Source organism: Hippopotamus amphibius, chromosome 2, assembly GCF_030028045.1.
Source record: "Hippopotamus amphibius kiboko isolate mHipAmp2 chromosome 2, mHipAmp2.hap2, whole genome shotgun sequence".
Lineage (NCBI taxonomy): Eukaryota > Metazoa > Chordata > Mammalia > Artiodactyla > Hippopotamidae > Hippopotamus > Hippopotamus amphibius.
This window is the reverse complement of record NC_080187.1, coordinates 187,848,573-187,866,850: the sequence shown is the minus strand read 5'-3', so window position 1 is coordinate 187,866,850 and position 18,278 is coordinate 187,848,573. Positions and strand designations below refer to the sequence as shown.

Genomic DNA, 18,278 nt, shown 5'->3' with positions numbered 1-18,278 from the left:
CATACTCTTGCTCCCATTGCGCAGGCAAGAACTCAAGTTATCCCCAGTATCTTTAAATGTGTGCCCCTCCTGCTGAATGTGTGTGCACATCCCCTTCTGTTCCCTTACTTTGCCAGCCTTTGAGGTAGCTACCATTCTGAAATTTCCTACCAGTTCCTTGTTTTTCTTTATCTTACTCCATATGAATATATACCCAAATAATGCTGTTTAGTTTTAGCTACTGTTGAATTTTGTATAAAATGGTATCACTGTATATATTTGGGGGGGGACTTGCTGGGTTTTTCTTCACTCAACATTTTTTGTGATTCATCCATGTTAATTTTTATAATTACAATTTGTTCAGTTTCACCCCTATGTAGCATTCCATTTTCTGAATATATCTTATTTATCCAACTTAGGTTGTTTCCATTTGTTTGCTGTTAGAAACTGTGGCAGTAAAGTTTCTTACACATCTATTGCAAAACTGTGTGCACTGTGTGCAAGAGTTTATGTTGGTAGTAGAATTGCTGGGTCAGAGGGCATGTGCATCTTTAATTTTACTACATAATACTCTAGTTTTCCAAAATTGTTTTATCAGTCTATGCTCTCACCAGCAGTATAATGAGTTCTCATCGGGGTATGTCTGCCAACACTTGGCATACCCAGATTTTAAAAACTTTTGCCAACCTGATGGTATGATGGGTTTTAATTTGCATTAATGTTAAATACCATATATATATGGTATTTATATATATAAATATATATATTTGGTATGTATATGGTGTGGAGTTTTTTGTAAAATGACTATTCAAGACTTTAGCATATTTTTCTCTTGGGGTGTTGCCTTTTTCTTAGTGGTTTGCAGTGTTTGGTATATTCTAGATATCAATCCTTTGTTATTGGGGTGGTGAATATATTCAGATCTGTGGCTTGACGTTTTACTTTTTTCATGGGGTCTCAATTTTAATGTAGTTCTAAATTTTAATGAGATTAATCAATCAGTCTTTTGCTATATGCATGTAATTTGTGATTTCTATGTTGAGGTCATAAAAATGACTATTTTTTTCCTATGTTTAAAATTTTTCAATCTCACATTCAAGTCCTTTTCCGATGGAATTTACATTTGTGCACAGTGTGAGATAGGGACCTGTTTTCCCCCCCACATACTGATAACCATTTCTCTCAGCACCGTTTTTTTGTTTTCAAAAGTCCTTCCTTTTACCATTGATCTGAAATGTCTTGTGTGTCAAGTTTCCACACATGCATGAGTTAGTTGCTGGGCTCTACTCTGTTCCATTGGTCTTTGTCCATCCCTGGGCCAATTCCATCCTGTTTTAATTATAAATCTCTCACTTTATTATCCTTCCGGAGTGTTTTTGTCTTTCTTCCTCCATTAAACCTCTTCCATATTTTAGGATCAGCTTCTCAAGTTTCATGAAAAACTATTAAAATTTTTTAATAATTACATTAAATCTATATATCAAGTTGGGAAGAATTGATATCTTTAGGATATTTAATCTTCCTATCCATAAACATATTCTCTCTCCCCATTTTTAAGTCTTCATTAATTTTTTTCAATAAAACATTACAATTTCTATAATTTTTCCATTAAGAGCTTAATACTTTTGTTAGCTTTATATTGGTATATGCATCTATATTTAAACACTATTTAAATGTGTATATTTAAACACTATTTGAACATTTATAGCATATATATTTTATATAAGTACTGTGTATATTGCTATTATAAATTATATATTTTTAATTTACATTTTGTTATCAGTACAAAGAAATGCATTTAACTTTTATATGTTGATTTTTGTGTCCAGCAAATTTGTTAAATTCTCTTATTAATCCTAATAATTTATCTTTTATATCTTATTGACATTTCTATATAGTTAATCTATATATAACATCAAAATAATACAATTTTGTTTCTTCTCTTCAAATCCTTATTCTTTTTACTTTTTTTTCCTTGTCTTAATTTGCTGCTTGGACCTCTAGTATAATATCACTCAGAAGTAGCAGTGGGAATCCTTATTTCAGACTTTACCTGTAAAATAACTATACTTCTCTATTAATGTGTGTATGTGTCTGTTTATGTGTATTAAGAAAACCTTTATAGGTCTAAGTAAATTAGCTTTTTTTTCTCCAGCTATGAGTTTATCATAAACTCACTGAGCATTGAAATTTAATTGAACGTTTATTCTGAATCTTTGAAATAATCATATAAATCATATCCTTTAATCTGTTACTATAATAAACCACATTATGAAATATAACATTCCTTTAAAGTATGCAGAATATATGTACATTTAACAAAAAATTACACAGCAAACTCTCTTGTAACCACCATCCACATCTAAAACATTACTAGCACTCCATAAGCTCCTGTGCCCTCTACTAGTTAGATATTAAATATTCAGTTTCTGTTCCTATTTAGGTTGATTTCTTTTTACACAACCCAATACATTTGCTTTGCTCTTCCTTTCTTCTCACATTCTAGGCCTTCCCTCTGCCTGAAGTGTATCATTTAGAATCTCCTTTAGTGAGGATCTAAAGGGTACTGAAATCTTAGTTTTTCTCTAATTATGGTTACTTTGCTGTCACTTTCTAAAAGATATTTTTGTTGTATATGGAATTCTAGGTAGGCAGTTGTTTTACCACATTCATAATCATTTTCTGGATTTCTGTCCCACTGACATTAAGAAGTCAGCTGCTGATCCTCTGAGAAGCTGAACACAATGTTTTACCATTGTTTTAATTAGTGAAACAAAAACAAAATAAAAATAGGCACAACCAGGTCTATAACAGGTGTAAGAGGTAAATATGAATTTTATACGGCAAAATGTTTCATGCCCTAAAACAAATTTCCATAATTCTGAAAATTAACTTTCAAAAATTTTAAGCAAAATTACAAATTGGAAGTTTACTTGAATTGTGCATAACTCTCTTATTACCTAGTCTTATATGCATAAGAAACTGAAGAGTTCAGATTTGACCAGGATGTTGATGATCAACCTGAAATTCTGACTTCCCCACCTCTAAGCTGCCAGTGCCCACTTTACAGCTACCTGCCAAGAGGTCAAACATGGAGACATATGCCCAAGGTACAATTATAAAGAAGATGGTATTTGTGGTAACATCCATACAACTTCTGATTTATGTGCATAAAGCATAAAAGCATAATAGCATTAAAAAGCAAGAAAACAGAATTTGGAATTAGTCCAATCCAAACTGAGGTATCCCCAAACCTGAAAAAAAGAAGAAAGGGTTATTAACAAATACATTTATTTTATTTGGATTACAGATAGCACCACCAAATCTACCTAACTTGTGCTGTATAAATCACTGATGGTAAAAGGAGTAGCTGCAGGCGATTTTCCAGACCCACTAAAAGAGCACATCCTACTAGTTTATTCTACTGGTTCTCCCACAGCCTTAGAGGAAAGAATGCTGGTATGAGAGTTCAGATCCTGGCTCTACCACTTAGCAACTGTGTGACTCTGGGCAGGTCACTCAAACTCTCTCATGCTCTCGAAAATTAACTTCCCTCTCCTACAATGTAACAGGAAATTTGGATAGGTTTTCAGTGCCCTGTTACTTCCACAAGATACCCTGTGGAGTAAAATTTCCCAGAAAAGCTGGATTATCTGCCTCCCGGCCTCCAACTGAAGATGCAAAGAAGCCCAATTCCTCCCTGTTGCATGCTGCTAGAGCTACTTGCAAGATACATCTGTTATTGTATCTTTACATTGGGTTACAACAGCCTGTTCCCATTTCTTTCTTCTACTGGACTGGGAGCTTCTAGAGGCAACCACAGTACCCACACACTCAGGAATGGTGTGTCTGCAGAACCATGTCACACTTCCCTTCTGGCCAAATAGCAAAGCAACTGCCATGCAAAGGAAGGGATGGTTCACTTTTGCAGGCCCAGAGATGCCCAATGTAGAAAGGGCAGAAGAAAGAGCAAACCCTTGCAGGTGCTGTGGGTAACCGCTGCCTCTGTCCTGTCACACCGCACCTGCAGCTCCTCTATCCTCCCTTTAGAGGGTCAGTGATGCTGGCAGAGCCACACCCAGGGCCACATGCCTTCCTCATGCCACCCACAGGAGAAGGGAATGTGGACCCCAAGGGATTCTTCTCTGCCTGCTGAACTGCTACCCTGATTAATGTCCTCCAGACAGTGAAGGTGATCATATTAGAGCTGCCTGTGACGGTCCCCAGGATAGTGACATTTAAAAAGGTTTTCTTAAGGTTAGAAACCCACCTCCATGATGCTGCTTAGTGGTCTCGATCTATGGAAAAGAAGATGGAGAAAGAAAAAGAAAAACAGTTGTTTTACTTTTGAAATACTACGTAAGAACAGGTGTCTAAAACTGTTATAAATAACACTGGCAGAAGAGCCCGCTGTCCCTGACTGTGAATGCCCTGTGAAGAAAAACCCAGTAGGACCCACCCTTGCCTACTAGCCTCAGATCCCAAGCCAGACACAGAACTGGAGGAGTCCAGGACTGGAGGGCGCTACCACAGCAGGGCTTACAGGCAAGGCCTGTGCCTTCCTGGGACTCTCCTTGGTGCTGAGTATCCCTGAGGTTGTCAGGGAAGCCAAGGAAGCCAGTAGGGAAGAACCACTGGGAGTCCTGTGCATTTGCACAAGTGCTGCTGCTGCTCCCTGCTCTCACTACAGGGAAACCACTGTCTCAGTGACCACGCCATGCAGAGGTCTCTTAGAAGGTGCCACTAATCACAGCTTTAAAAACACTCCCCAATAATCCCAGTACGCAGATGCTTTTATATCAAAGCAGCTTTATGCTGTGGCTATGCTCAGATACAACCGTCAGCAGCTGAGGAAGGAACCTGAAAACTTACCCCACTTGACTATCTTGGGCTCGCTGAGAGTAATGTGTTTCACGCGGCAGCTATATTCATCCACTCCGTTGGGGGTGAACTCAGTATGGACCAGAAGGTAGAAGGACCAGTCCTTGCTGAAAGACAGGTCTGACTGCTCCACTTTCATCTTCTCCCCATTCTTGAGCAAATCAATCTCAATCTGGGGTGGATGGAACCCAGACACATAGCAGTTGAGGTAATTTGGCTTCCCATTTTCCGCTGGGTGTCGCGAGTAAACCTGAACCTTCGGAGGGCCTGAGGAGCAGCAGGGAAAGACAGATGAAACGGCGGAGTATTTCACTTGGGGCTACCTTGGTCTAAAGCTGGGTCAGGCACCAAGTGTTTATATCGGATCCTCCATTGCTCCCAGCTGCATTTCCCCTCGTGCCCAGTGAGCTTCCATTTTTCCAAGAGGCAGCCTCCATGTTGTGGGATAAACCACGACTTGTATCTTTCCCACGTAATTCCCCTACACATGACTTTCAGGCTTTTCCCAGCAGATTTCTAGTAACATCTTTTGCTGTCAGGAGAGACTGTGCTGTATCTTTAAGAATCTTTCTGTGGAGGCTCCCGAGAACTTTTCGTGGCTCCTCAGCACCCACAGTATTCCTTATCTCTCAAGAGTCTACATGAGTTGGCCCCCATCTACTTATCAAGCTTCATTTCTCACTTCACATGCCCTCCATCGTAGCCACATCAATAGTTCACCTTATTGTACCCTGTTTCAGCCCCATCAATTTTTTTTCCTTATGGTTACTCCTTTCTTTTTTGCCTCCTGCCTAGATCCACACCCATGAGACTTCTCAGTATGTGCCTAGTACATTGCCTGGTGCACACAATTGCTCTGTAAGTGGCAGGTGTAAGTATTATTACCTCCTTGCTCAGGTTCTTAAGACAGACAATGCAAACCACATTTCTACAAAATACAACTTCTTAATCATGTCCAGAGCTTATACCACACATCTCTGATTTCCCGAGCTAGAACACAGAGAAACAAAACGGAAACACCTACAGGAGCTGGCAGATACCTTCAATGCGTTGGGCTGGGTAAGCACAATAGGGAAGGGTGAGGACTGCGGGAAATGCGAGAGAACATACCCTCCATTAGGACCAAGTGGAGTCATGCACATGGGAATGGAATTTGTGTTTTTAGTTAGCATGCTCAATTGACTGCCATAATCTGCCAACTTGGGAATAGTGCATGATGCTACAGAACAGGGGTTTCCAAAGTGGGAAGCATGTCTAGACCATCCAAGGGGATGTGGAAAGAAAATATTATAAACTCTATTTCTATATTCTTCTTCCAAAGTGAAGTGTTACTGCCACTGAATATACAGACTGATAGCAATGTGTGTATATAACCCCCTTAAATACAAATACATTCAGGGTACATGATTATACAGGTCCGCTCATCCTCCATGTCCAGGAGGTGGTAGAGAGGAGTGCCAGGCCGCTCTGACCAGATGTGTCTGTCTAGAAACGTCCTATCACCAAAGAAAAGGCCCGTAGGCCCACCAAGAGCTAAGCTGGAAGTACCATGAAGCCCTGATATTTTTCATAATTCAAAGTGAAAATAAATCAGAAACCTCTTCGCGTTTGAGCTTCTAATAATTAGACCATGATAAATGATACAGTAGTGAGAGCACCGGTTCATCCCACCTGGAATGCTCTCTTTGAGGGGGCTAGGCAGTGTGTGGGTTTTTTGCAAGAATCTCACAATAGTAACTTCTAAGAGGAGGAGGTGCATCAGACAGGCCTGGGTTTGAATCTGGCTTCAGCCACTTACTGGCTCTGTATCTTGGGGAGAGTTCTTTGAGTTTCTGTAGTTTAACTGAAAAATTAATTTACACCCAGAGTGAAATAAAACCCACACAGGGGAAAGAGCAGAAAATAGTCCCCCAGAGGGAATCACAATTGTGTTTCTTGTATGTCTTCCAGAAATGCCCTCCTATACCTTCCACACGTGTATTACTTTGGAAATTTTCAAACTAATATAGTTTTTAAGGTCAGCTTGTTACTTTTCTAAAGCCATATCGTCACCACCAAAAATCAGTAATAGTGACGATACAGACATTATGCCTTTTTTGGTCAATAAATTTTAAATTAAATCTCTTTTGCTCATGAAAGAGAGAGACCTCTGAGGGTCCAGTATACTGCAGGCTATTTAGGAGGTACTCAATATCCACGGTGGCCCTGACAGACACCTGGGTGAGCACGTTGATGACTCTCATCCCTAGTTTTACAACCTTTATCGACGATAAACCTTCGCTGCTCAAAACTGAAAGCAGAGACTGAGCTCATCCTGGAAAGAACCAGGCAAGGAGCCAAAGGAGGAAGGCCTCTGTGAGGAAAGGCAACAGGCGCCCATGGCCGCCCAGCTTGCCCCTGAGAGTCTCACCCCAGACGCTGCGAGGAACGCACAGCCCGAGGGCGCAGAACCCCACCCGATGCTCTGGCCAGCCGCTACTGTCCGCCGTGCATCCCCTGTGTGATTAAGTTCCTTCGGCTCCTCCAGCCTCCCCTTCCTCATCCGTGACAGGCTGAGAAGAAGGCATCCTGCCTACATCGCAGACGCATTTCACAGCGAAGGGATCTAGCACAGAGCTTAGGTCAGACAGTGAGCCGTCAACGGGCAGCTCTGTGATGATGAATTCCACACGTAACGGCAACACGAGAATTAACGACATGAAGCGGTCTGTAAACACGTCAAGACAGTCACAAAAGTCGCGTGCAAGTTCACCATCCTGGTTTGGTCGCGTATCTGGGGAAGGCACGGAGGGGCAGCGCGAGGAAGCGCGAGCGCCTGGAGGAAGCGCGAGGCCCTCAGGCTCCCAGCCGGCCGACACACCCTGGCGGCGGCTCCCCCAGAGCCCGCGCGTGGCCTCCGCCCATTCGCAGCCCCAACCCTGCCCTTTGGGACCCACCAGCGCGCCCCTCGCCAGCTGCGCGCAGCGGGCTGAGGCGCCAGAGGCGCGGCGAACCCGCGGAAGAGAAGCCCTCCCCCACCGCGGTCGCTCTGAGCCTCATCTACACCCGCGAACTCTGTCCCGACCCTCCCGCTACGCGCGTGCCAGCCGTTCCCTCCCCCCCCGCATCCCGGAGAAGCCGGCGTCCTGGGCTCGCACCCCCTCCCCACTCCCCAGCCACCCCACCAGTTCCGCAGCCAGAGAGGAAGCCGGGCGCCACTCCATCCCGCCAGGAAGCAAAACTTGGGGAGCGGGACTGGGGTGTACAGAGTTAGCGCCCGGAGTGCCAAATGGGTGCGAGCGGCACAGGAGCGGCTGGTGGAAGAGGGGAGGGGAGGAGGGGATACTCACGCTGGATGGCGTCCAGGCCACACAGTGAGAGCAGCCCGAGCAGGACCACGACCACGAAGCGAGCCATCGCTACAGGAGCAGCGCGGGTGGCGGAGTGAGCGCCCGGGGCCGCGCCCGCATTTATAGCCCCCGGCCAGGCCGCCAATCAGAAGGCTGCCGGCCGCGCCGTCACCAGTCTCCCGGCGAGCGAGGCCCAAGCAGGTTGGAAAGAGGGACTTCCCCCACTTTCAGTTTCATTTTCTGATAAGCCCCGTGATACCTAGGGAGGCCGCGTTGGCCCGGGTGGGTTCGCTGTCTGCACATCCGCGCCCTCTTAAACAGGGCGCGCGCCCAAACTTGGGGCCCTCATCCTAGAACATCGTTCTGGGCGAAGCCTCGCTTTTCGGAACAGCACCAGAAATGCTAAGGGACAGCTAGTTAGGAGCCTAGAATCTGGTTTTCAATCTGGAAAACTGAAGCCCAGAACAGTTAAGAGTAAGGAGAGAGATGGCACGGTACCGGGCACAATCAGAACTTGGGTTCGCAGTTACAGCCCGGAAATTCGCTGCAGGCCCTTTGGATTCTTTGGGCAAGAAAAGTAGTCAAGGAACCTCGAGGCCTCATGAGGACAGCTCAGAGAACCGTCCAGAATGAAGGAGGACCTTCTTGCTTCCTGAATCCCTTCAGGGAGAAGTTTCTTTTTGGAAAACCCTGTGCCAAGAAAGTCTGGCCTGTGCCTTTCCGCTGTAGTTTAGGTAATTTTCTTTGTTTTGTTGATTCGTGGGGGAATGACCACTGATAGTGAAAAGTGAAAGCAGTAACTGCTTAGAGCATTAGAGTTTACAGACCCCCCTCGAGGGACATCATTCCTTGGGAATTACCACACTAGGATGGTGCTTGGCACGCAGTAGGTATTTGATGAACTGAGTGAATGAGTGAAGGAACGAACGAACCAACAAATGAACCAATGAACATGCGAGCAAATAGGTGAATAAACTCTAGGAGTTTATTTTTATGGATAGCAAAAGAAAGGGTAGGTACTAGGTTACAAACTGCTATAATTTCATTGTCATTCATGTTTCAGACACTTGGAAGATAGAGTGCTGAGCAGTTTTAATGAGAATTTGGGTTGCCTCTGCTGCGGGCCCAGCCAAAGAAATTAGACCTGCTGACTCTAAGACCATATAAATGTTAGAGAGACTCGTTAGAAAACCCATTAGATACCATAAAAAGATGCTGCTATCACATGGTGGCTGAGTCCAAAGGTCTTTCCTGAGTGGAACAGTCAGATGAGGAAGTTAACCTGGGGACGGAGAGAGGCAGAGATCTTGGAGATCACCCTGGTTTGCAGCTGAAGGGAGTTGGGTGGTGCTTCCCCAAAGAGCACAACAGTCACCTGATTTCTTTCACATATTTTTATACCTTTTAACAGTCCCTATTGTGGAGGTTGTGTCTGCACTAAAAGAAGTAGGATACTCTCCACAGTCCTAATAAAGGGAGATAATGCACAGAGAGAGCCCCAGGGAGTTCCTAGCACATAATGAGCATTCTGTAATGTTTCACAAGTGTATTGTGATTATTGATGCTATTTACCTACTTTTTCTACCAACTCTAGCTATAACTCTCTTGAAATAAAAGAATAATTGTTAGGCATAGTTTTATGAGTAAAGACGCTCTTGCCCCTCCGTTATGTTTGTTTATGTGTTTGTTTACTCATTTAAGGCTTTTAAGGCCTGAAATGTTAGTGTTGAATTGTTTTCTAGTGCCCTGAGTATAGGAATAGACAGGGCTAGTGGTCACCTCTGTATTCCTTGTTTACCACATCACTGACAAATACTGTTGTATTTAAAATTCTTTAAAGATAAAATCTGACCTATCCACTTAGAAAACCTATGTTTAAAGCGCTATATAAATGCAACAAAGACAGAAAAATCTGTTTCCCAGTTTCCTGTGTTTGGGGAATTCCTGTATTTTTCTTGGATTTACTTTTATGGCATTTTGAATAGTGACTGTGAAAATGATATATGAAACTATACTTTAAAAATGAGACCACCGTTTGCCTAGAGGGGCAGACTTCTGGAAATCTACAAACATGGCCTTTTAGTAGTGTTATTTCCCCTTAGTGGGATGAATGATGGAATTTTTTTTTTCTTTTTTGGCCTAAGACTTTCCTAAAAATTTTTTTACAATAAATGTTTATTCACAACAGTAAATATTTTCCAAAATGTGGAAGATTATACACTCCTGCTGGGAATGTAAAATGGTACAAGTACTTTGGAAAACAGTTTCACAATTTTTTAAAAAGTTAAACATACCCTGGCATATGACCTAACCACTCCACTCTAGGTATTTACCCAAGAGAAAATGAAAGGGTGTGTCTATACAAGGACTTGTACAAAACTGTTAAAAGCAGCTTTATTGGTAACAACCAGAAACTAGAAATAATCAAAACCTCCATCAAGTGAATGGATAAACAAATTGTGGTAGCAGTCCATTCAGTGCAATACTATCTATCAGCAATAAACAAGGTATGAACTATTGGTACACACAATAACATGGATGAAATAATTAGGCTAAGAGAAGTGAGACAAAAAGAGTACATGCTGTATGGTTCTTTTCATTTAAAACTCTAGAAAAGGCAGACTAATCTACATAACAGAAGCAGATGGTTGGTTTCCAGGGGGTGGAGGGAACATCAGGAGCCTACGGACAATTTATCCATTATCTTGAGTATGATGATGGTTTCTTAAGGGTATACATGTAGTAGAACTTATTAAATTGTATATTTTATATAATTTATCATGTCTATACCTCAATAAAGCTCCTTTTAAAAAAATAATCTAAAATTACAAGTACCTGTATCTTTGTTAGGCCAAAGAAGAATAAAGTCCTTGAACAGAAAGAAAAATAACGATATTGAAGGGAAAAAAATAGGAATATTTCAAATGAGTTGGGTTGCACCTCAGTGGATCTTAACACTTTTCTGAGGTGGGCTCATCAAACAGCCAGAAAATCCAGCCCACTGGAAGGAGAGGAAAAAGTGCAGGTAGGATATTTGTGCCTGGGCTCTTTCAAATGTTATGTCACGAATCAAAATGTGGTATGTGCATCACAACATCAACAACACCTAGGAGCTCTTAGAAATGGAGACACTTGGGCCCATCCTAGGCCTACTAAATCACAGCCTGCATTTTAACAACATCCCAGGTGATTTGTATACACATTAAAGTTTGTGAAGCTGCTGACCCAAACTACACAACAATCCAGAAGGTGGATCATACTTTCTTTTACAGATAAAGAGACAGTTTCAGAGAATTAAAATGCTTGTCCACATTTGCTGTGAGCTATGATTCAAATGCTGGTCCATGTGATTTGAAAGGCCTCATAATGTCAACTTGAAAACCACTTCTGAGGAGGGGTTCACGGGAAATGGTTCATTGGGTGGCTTGGATAAGGGCAAGGGTTAAAAGCACATGAGAAGGTGTAGAGACGCAAGAACCAATAACACAATGTGCAGTAGTTTTTTCTTAAACTCACATTTTTTTTTCTGTGCACAAAAGTAATATATGTATATGATAGAAAGTTGGGACAATCTAAAAACTATAAAGGAAAAAATTAAAACCACAGTGCTTCTACAACCCAGAGAGAACTATCATTAAATGGTTTAATGAGTTTGAAGATGGTTTCCTGCTCACAAGTCCATCCTGATTAGGTCTGTTTTGGAGCTGGAAATCCTCAGTCTTTTATGTTAAATTCCATTAAATACAGCCACTGTCAGTTGAGTGCAAGCTTTGTGGCAAATGTAAATACTGTAAGGATAAAGCTGAAGAAGCAGCCAGACTGCCAACCAGGAGATTCCAATCTAGAGTTCAAATCAGCCCAATAATTAAGTTATTAGCAGCCAGCTAGGGTGTCCATGCTGACTGAATTCTCAGATTTGTGCTGTTACATAACAGGCAAGAGACCCAAAGGAAATGGGACACAGAGGGGGAGTTGTTTTGTTTTTTGATAGTTACTAAGTCAGACACCATACAAAGGAGAGGGAAACCTCACAAGATCCTGGGAAGACAAGTTCTAGTATCACTAATTGAGGGAGAGTAGTGGGAAGACTAAAGTTGAGACAGGTGGAGTATCTGGTTGATGAGGAATCTCTGCCTCACAGGCTTGTGTGGAACCACCACACTGTTCCAATTGTCAAGATGATTTTATTGGGAAAATCATACAGACGTGGTATAAAATAAATCAAGCAGTACAGAACTACAAACAGTAGTAACCACAGTGTTTCAACTACTTTCTAATTTTTAATTACAATTCTGATACATGAATGTATGTCTTACAAAAATGCAAACAGTCAGAGGTCTACCAAGTGAAAGCGAAAGTTGCCCTCCTGTGTCTCTTCCCATCTCACTCTCCTCCCTTCAGGAACATTGTTAAGCTTTGCTGCCTATCCCTGCAAGGGTTTATATTGTATATAGTTTGGAAGGTGAGGAATTCTTAAATTATAACTACAGAGACTGCTATCATGTGTTTAGAACTCACTGCCCACTCAAAGCATAAAGGGAGTTAGAAGTAGCATCAGTCCTCAGCTTGGATGGAGAGAGGGCTTAGGTAAATGCTGAAGCAAGACCCTCTGACAGTGTGGGGGCAACAGGAAAACCCCAGGGCACCGTCCTTGGGGAATACTACATCCAGTGACCAAGTTACTGGCACAGCCTCCATTCTTGGATGTTTTCCCCTCATAGGCCCTTGGGTCTGCATCTCAGAACCAACTTAAAACTGCAGAATTCCTACTTGGACTTTCTGTCCTGCCTTGTTTTCTATTCAGCACTATTAAAAATCAAGACTCTCCTTCAAATGCCCTTTTTCCCTTTTGGCAAATTCCTCTAAGCCCCATCTTCCCACTTTCCAGCTTGCTTGGCTGACACCTGCCTCTGGCCAATTAGAGTGTGTGGTCCTTCCTGGCTGCCCCTGCTATGTTGAACCTGCATCAGGTCCTTTCCTCTCTACTCTCTAGTGTCTTGGACCTTTCTAAACTCTTCTCCTAAAAAAAGGACTGTGAAGAAACCAGCAAGAAGTGTTTATAGTTAAGAATCAGAAATTTAAAACAAAACAAACAGGACAAAAATGTGATGGATGTATACATAAGAGCCATCAAACACAGTAGGAACAAAGTACAAAGGAGTAAACGGAAGGCTGGTGAGTCTGTGATAATTTTTTCTTATTTTACTATTTATTATCATCATTGTTACTGTTATTGTTTTAACTGTAGATCAATTTGTGACAAATGGGTTTACTAAAAGACAACTGATTTGTCAAATTAGCCAAAAATCTAATGACCAATGACAGCAAAACGGAGGTGGGACTTCCCCATCTGCCATCCAATGCCCTGAGAGTTGAGTGGATGAGGTGGGCTCCACCATCTCCCCCCGGAAGTCAGGCTATCAACGGTGGGGGCAGCTCAGAGAGAATTCATTCAGCATTTATTGGAGCAAGGGAGATGCCACAAAATTAGGATCATTCTATACATATTTAGTGAACTTGCTTATTTCCACTTCATAATATATAATAGACATTATCCAGGTCATTATATACAGAGCTGCCTACTTATCACTACCAATATTAGACCTTTCTCCATATCACACCTTGTGGTAGGGAGAATAATGCCTCCCCCCCTCCTAAAAAAAAGATGTTCATAGCCTAATTCCTGGAACCTGTGAATACCTGGAACTTTACATGGCATAAGGGACATTGCAGGTGTGATTAAAGTTAGGGACCTTGAGATGGGGAGATTACTAGAGATGACTGGGGTCAGCCTAGTGTAACCACATAGGCCTTAACAGCAGAGAACTTTGGGATCCAGTGGTTAGGACTCCAGGGTTCCACTGCAGGGGAACCAGTTCAATCCATGGTCTGGGAACTAGGATCCTGCATGCCTTGCTGAGCAGCAAAAATAAATAATTAAATAAATAAATGCAGAGAACTTTTCCTGACCCTGGTCAGAGGGAGATGTGACTACAGAAGTATGATTGGAGGGATGCAACATGCTGGCTTTGCAGATGAAGAAGGGGCCATGAGTCAAGGAATGCGGGCAACTTTTAGAAGCTAGGAAAGGTAAGGACATGGAATCTCCAATAGCCTCCAGAAAGGAAAACAGCCCTGCCTTAATTTTAAGCCCAGGAGACTTGTGTTGGACTTCTGACTTACAGAACCATAGGACAATAAATTCTGTTGTTTGAAGCCATCAGATTTGTGGTAATTTATAACAGCAGCAAGAAACCAAAAAACAAACAACCACTCATACATCTCCAGAACCCTATAGTTTCAGTTTGGGGCCTTGGTTGCCAGGAGCCGAGCTCGGTGTGAATACCTGCCTTTTCAGTATTGGCTTTACCTGTTGGTTAACCAGCTCTGGCCACACAGTGCATTTGGGGTGCTCGCGTGTGAGAGGGAGGGCTATCATCAGCTCAACAGCTGAGGGAGGAGGGCTTTTGCTGAAGCCTGGCTTTGTCAGGAGCCTTAGTCCTCCCGCTCCTACCACTGCCCAGACTGAGCTGGGTCAGCCCCAGTGATGTGGGCCCAGCTGGCACTGGCACTTCTGGGCTATTTCTCCAGCACCACGCACCCAGTGGGCCAACCCACTCCTGCTCTACCTGCCGTTGCCAGTGTTGAACAGGGAAGGAGGATAAGAACAGGAGCCCTCTAGCCTCAGGACAAAGGTACCCTGAAGCTCTGGCTTCTTTCTTCTTAGGCTGGCCCCAACCTATCCATCAGGCTTCAGTGCTCACGGTAATCAGCCCCGTTCTACAAAGCTTTACTATCACCTTGCTAGATGCTGGGTACTGGGCTGGCCTGGGGAAAGTTCTTTCCTCAAAGAGTTCATGGACTCTGGTTTATAAACCTTTACTAGATTATGATTCCAGGAAAGCAACCTATTCCACATGGAGGGGTCAAAGAGCCTTCAGAGGACTTTGGTGCCAAGAAAAAGAATGTGGCCTTAACCTTTAGACCACGTTGCTGGTGCCAGTGGACCTGGGGTTTTGTTTTTGTTTTTCCCTTGTGGTTTTCTTTTGAGCATTTTTTGTTTGATATTTTTTAAAACTTCTCCACATAGCTTAATTTTTTTTTCAATATCCAGAAAAATTTATTTCAGCTACCAAGGTTGGTTTAACACTAGAAAATCTATGACTATAATTCATATTAGGAGAGTAAATGAGAGAAAAGAATCAAGTGAGCACCTCAGAGGAGACGCAAAACGTCCATGAGATCAGTAATCATTCATGATTAAAAAGCAAACTAAGAACTAAAGGGAACTTGCTTAACCTGATAATGGATATGTACTCTAAGACTGCAGCTGATGTTGTTCTTAGTAGTAAAATGTTAAAAGTATTTACTTTGAAATTGGGTTGCCATCTTGAGTACTTTTATTTCTGCTAATAGACAACACTGTAGTAAAGTTCTTTACCAGTACAGTTGGACAAGAAAAGGAAAAACTGAATGGAACAAACAAAATAGTCATGATTAACAGATGATATTGTCTTTTGAAAAAATCCTATAGAATCTAAAGATAAATCGTAATTCAAATAAGAAAATTTAGCAAGGGAGCTACATATAGGATTAGTATAGAAAAATCAACAAATAACAGCAATGAACAAAAATCTAATTAAAAATGCCTTTTATAATATACTATTTTATAATAGTAAGTTGAAATAAACCCAACAAATTATTTTTAAAACCTTATTGAAATAATATATAGAAAGAAAAAATCTTACTGAAAGATGTTAAAAAGACCTAGATAAGTGGATAGATAGTCTATGTTTATGAATTTCTTTATATGGTAAAAGTACCAGTTCTCAAATTATTTTTTAGAGTCAATGCATTTCTTTTTTTTTTTATTTTTTTAAGAACTTTTATTGAGATACAGTTAACATACAATAAACTGCATATATTTAGAGTGTACAATTTGGTATATTCTTATTAGTAATGTATATATGACAATCCCAACACAGCTTAATTTTTTTCAAATTTTTTCAAATTATAAATTTAATATCCAGTATGAAACGTTCACACAATATAGGTAAGAATAAAGATAAAAATTTAAATCACCTGTTAACCTACCATCTAAAAATATCCACTGCTAATGAATTGATGTTTGTTCCCAGACTTAGTCTATTCATATACAGATGTAAATGTGGATGTATATGTTTACAAAGATGTAATCATTCTGCCCGTATTTCTTTGCAACATCTCTTCTATTTAATGATCTGTCACGGACAATATCTATTTCTATAATAAAAGATCTACATAGTGTTTTCATACTTTCATAGTATTTCATTATATGAATATTCCATATTTTTATCCAATCCTGTATTGAGGACGTTTCCAGTTTTTCCCTATTATAACTCATCTTGCACACTATGAAACTGCCCTCTGGAGTCCAGGTTATACTCCATCACTAAATAAGAGAGGGTGTTCCTCTCCCTATACCCTTCCCCAAGCTGATTATTATCAGTGAAAAAATTTGTCTGCTTGTTTTAATTTGTATTTTTAAAAGGCAGTCTGTTGAACAGTTTTTCTCATGTTTACTTTTGTGTTTCTTGTTCTGTGAATTTCCTGTTCATAGTCTGTAGTCACTGGGACAGACACTGCCTGATGTAGCAAGAAGGAGTTTATTTAAAGAATATTGCCAGGCTAAATGTTATCAACCGCTAAGTGAAGGATACACAGAAGTTAATTTTATCATTCTTTCAACTTTTTCTAGGATTGAAAATTTTCAAAAGAAAACGTTAGGAGGAAGAGGGTAACTGAGGAGGCAGAGGCCCATGAAGGTTCAGAAAGTGACTGCAGCCCGTCCTGGATCTCTCCCGTTCTCTGACCATCCTCCCAGCACTGAGGACAACTGACAGCACCATGTAGAGATTCTCAGCCAACTTAGAAGAGTCCACCACTTCCAGCTCGACAGGATGGGTGACAAGAGCCAGCCTCAGCCCTTCTGTACAGTGACTTTCACCTCAATGGAGATCAACTACCATGTTTCAGATAAAGCAGGAAAAGATATTGATTTGATTTTCATCTTGCCTCTCTAGGAAGGAAAACCTCAGTTTTTGAACAGAGAAAATCAGATGGAGTACACATGGTAGACACTAAGGCTGGTGACTATATTTTCAGCAGCATTTCTTTTCTTCTTTTTTTTTCTTTTAAGAAACTTAATTTTTTTCTTTTCTTTAATTAATTAATTAGTTAATTAATTGGCTGCGTTGGGTCTTTTTTGCTGCACATGGATTTCCTCTAGTTGTGGCGAGCAGGGGCTACTCTTCATTGTGGTGTACAGGCGCACAGGCTTCAGTAGTTGTGGTGCACGAGCTCAAAAGTTGTGACTCATGGGCTCTAGAGCTCAGTCTCTGTAGTTGTGGTACCCAAGCTTAGTTGCTTCGTGGCATGTGGCATGTTCCTGGAGCAGGGAGCAAACCCGTGTCCCCTGCATTGGCAGGCAGATTCTTAACCACTGCGCCACCTAGGAAATCCCTCAGCACCATTTCCAAAAGGTGATTTTCTCTGGAATAATTCAGATAATCCTATAATATGGGGGGAAAGGACCAGGAATAGGAGGGAATTTATTACAGGCACAGATGAGTTCGATATGAAACCGAAAGACATCCTGGAACCATCACCACTGTCAAATCAGGGTTAAGCATATGTAGTCATAGCCACATTGTGCTTAGAGCATTTAAAGCTCATGATCGAAGTGTACAAGGAAGCAACTTTGACAGAGTTGAGTTCTGATCCATGAACCATTTAATGGTCATGGTGGTGGCGTCAGCCATTCAGGTTTTATGCTAACCCGTCTATTTGAAAGTAAGCAGAAAAGTTGAACTTCAAACTCCAAACTATTGAACATGGGAAAAAAAAGAAACAAAAAAAGAGGCTGAAAAATGCAATAAACTGTCGCTGTCACTATCATTAATAGTCTCCTCCAACTTGTTTTCAGGCAATCTTATGTGTAAAACAAATATAATTTAAATGTGAAAGGATAACCTTCATTTTTGTTTGTTTATGTAATCTTATTTATTCAACTGTAATTCATTAAATTTTGTGTAACAAATATTTTAGAGT

At 41.4% G+C, this 18,278-nt stretch overlaps 1 protein-coding gene across 1 annotated transcript; it reads right to left on the bottom strand.

Moving 5' to 3' along the window:
* Positions 1-2,204: 2,204 nt before the first annotated feature.
* LOC130845172 (beta-2-microglobulin-like) lies at positions 2,205-8,290 on the bottom strand. Its single transcript, XM_057721996.1, has 4 exons — positions 8,190-8,290; positions 4,852-5,127; positions 4,250-4,277; positions 2,205-3,233 (listed from the first exon to the last, which is right to left on the bottom strand). Exons 1-3 carry the CDS (start codon positions 8,254-8,256, stop codon positions 4,264-4,266), a joined length of 357 nt encoding a protein of 118 aa, XP_057577979.1. The 5' UTR covers positions 8,257-8,290; the 3' UTR covers positions 2,205-3,233; positions 4,250-4,263.
* Positions 8,291-18,278: the final 9,988 nt, after the last annotated feature.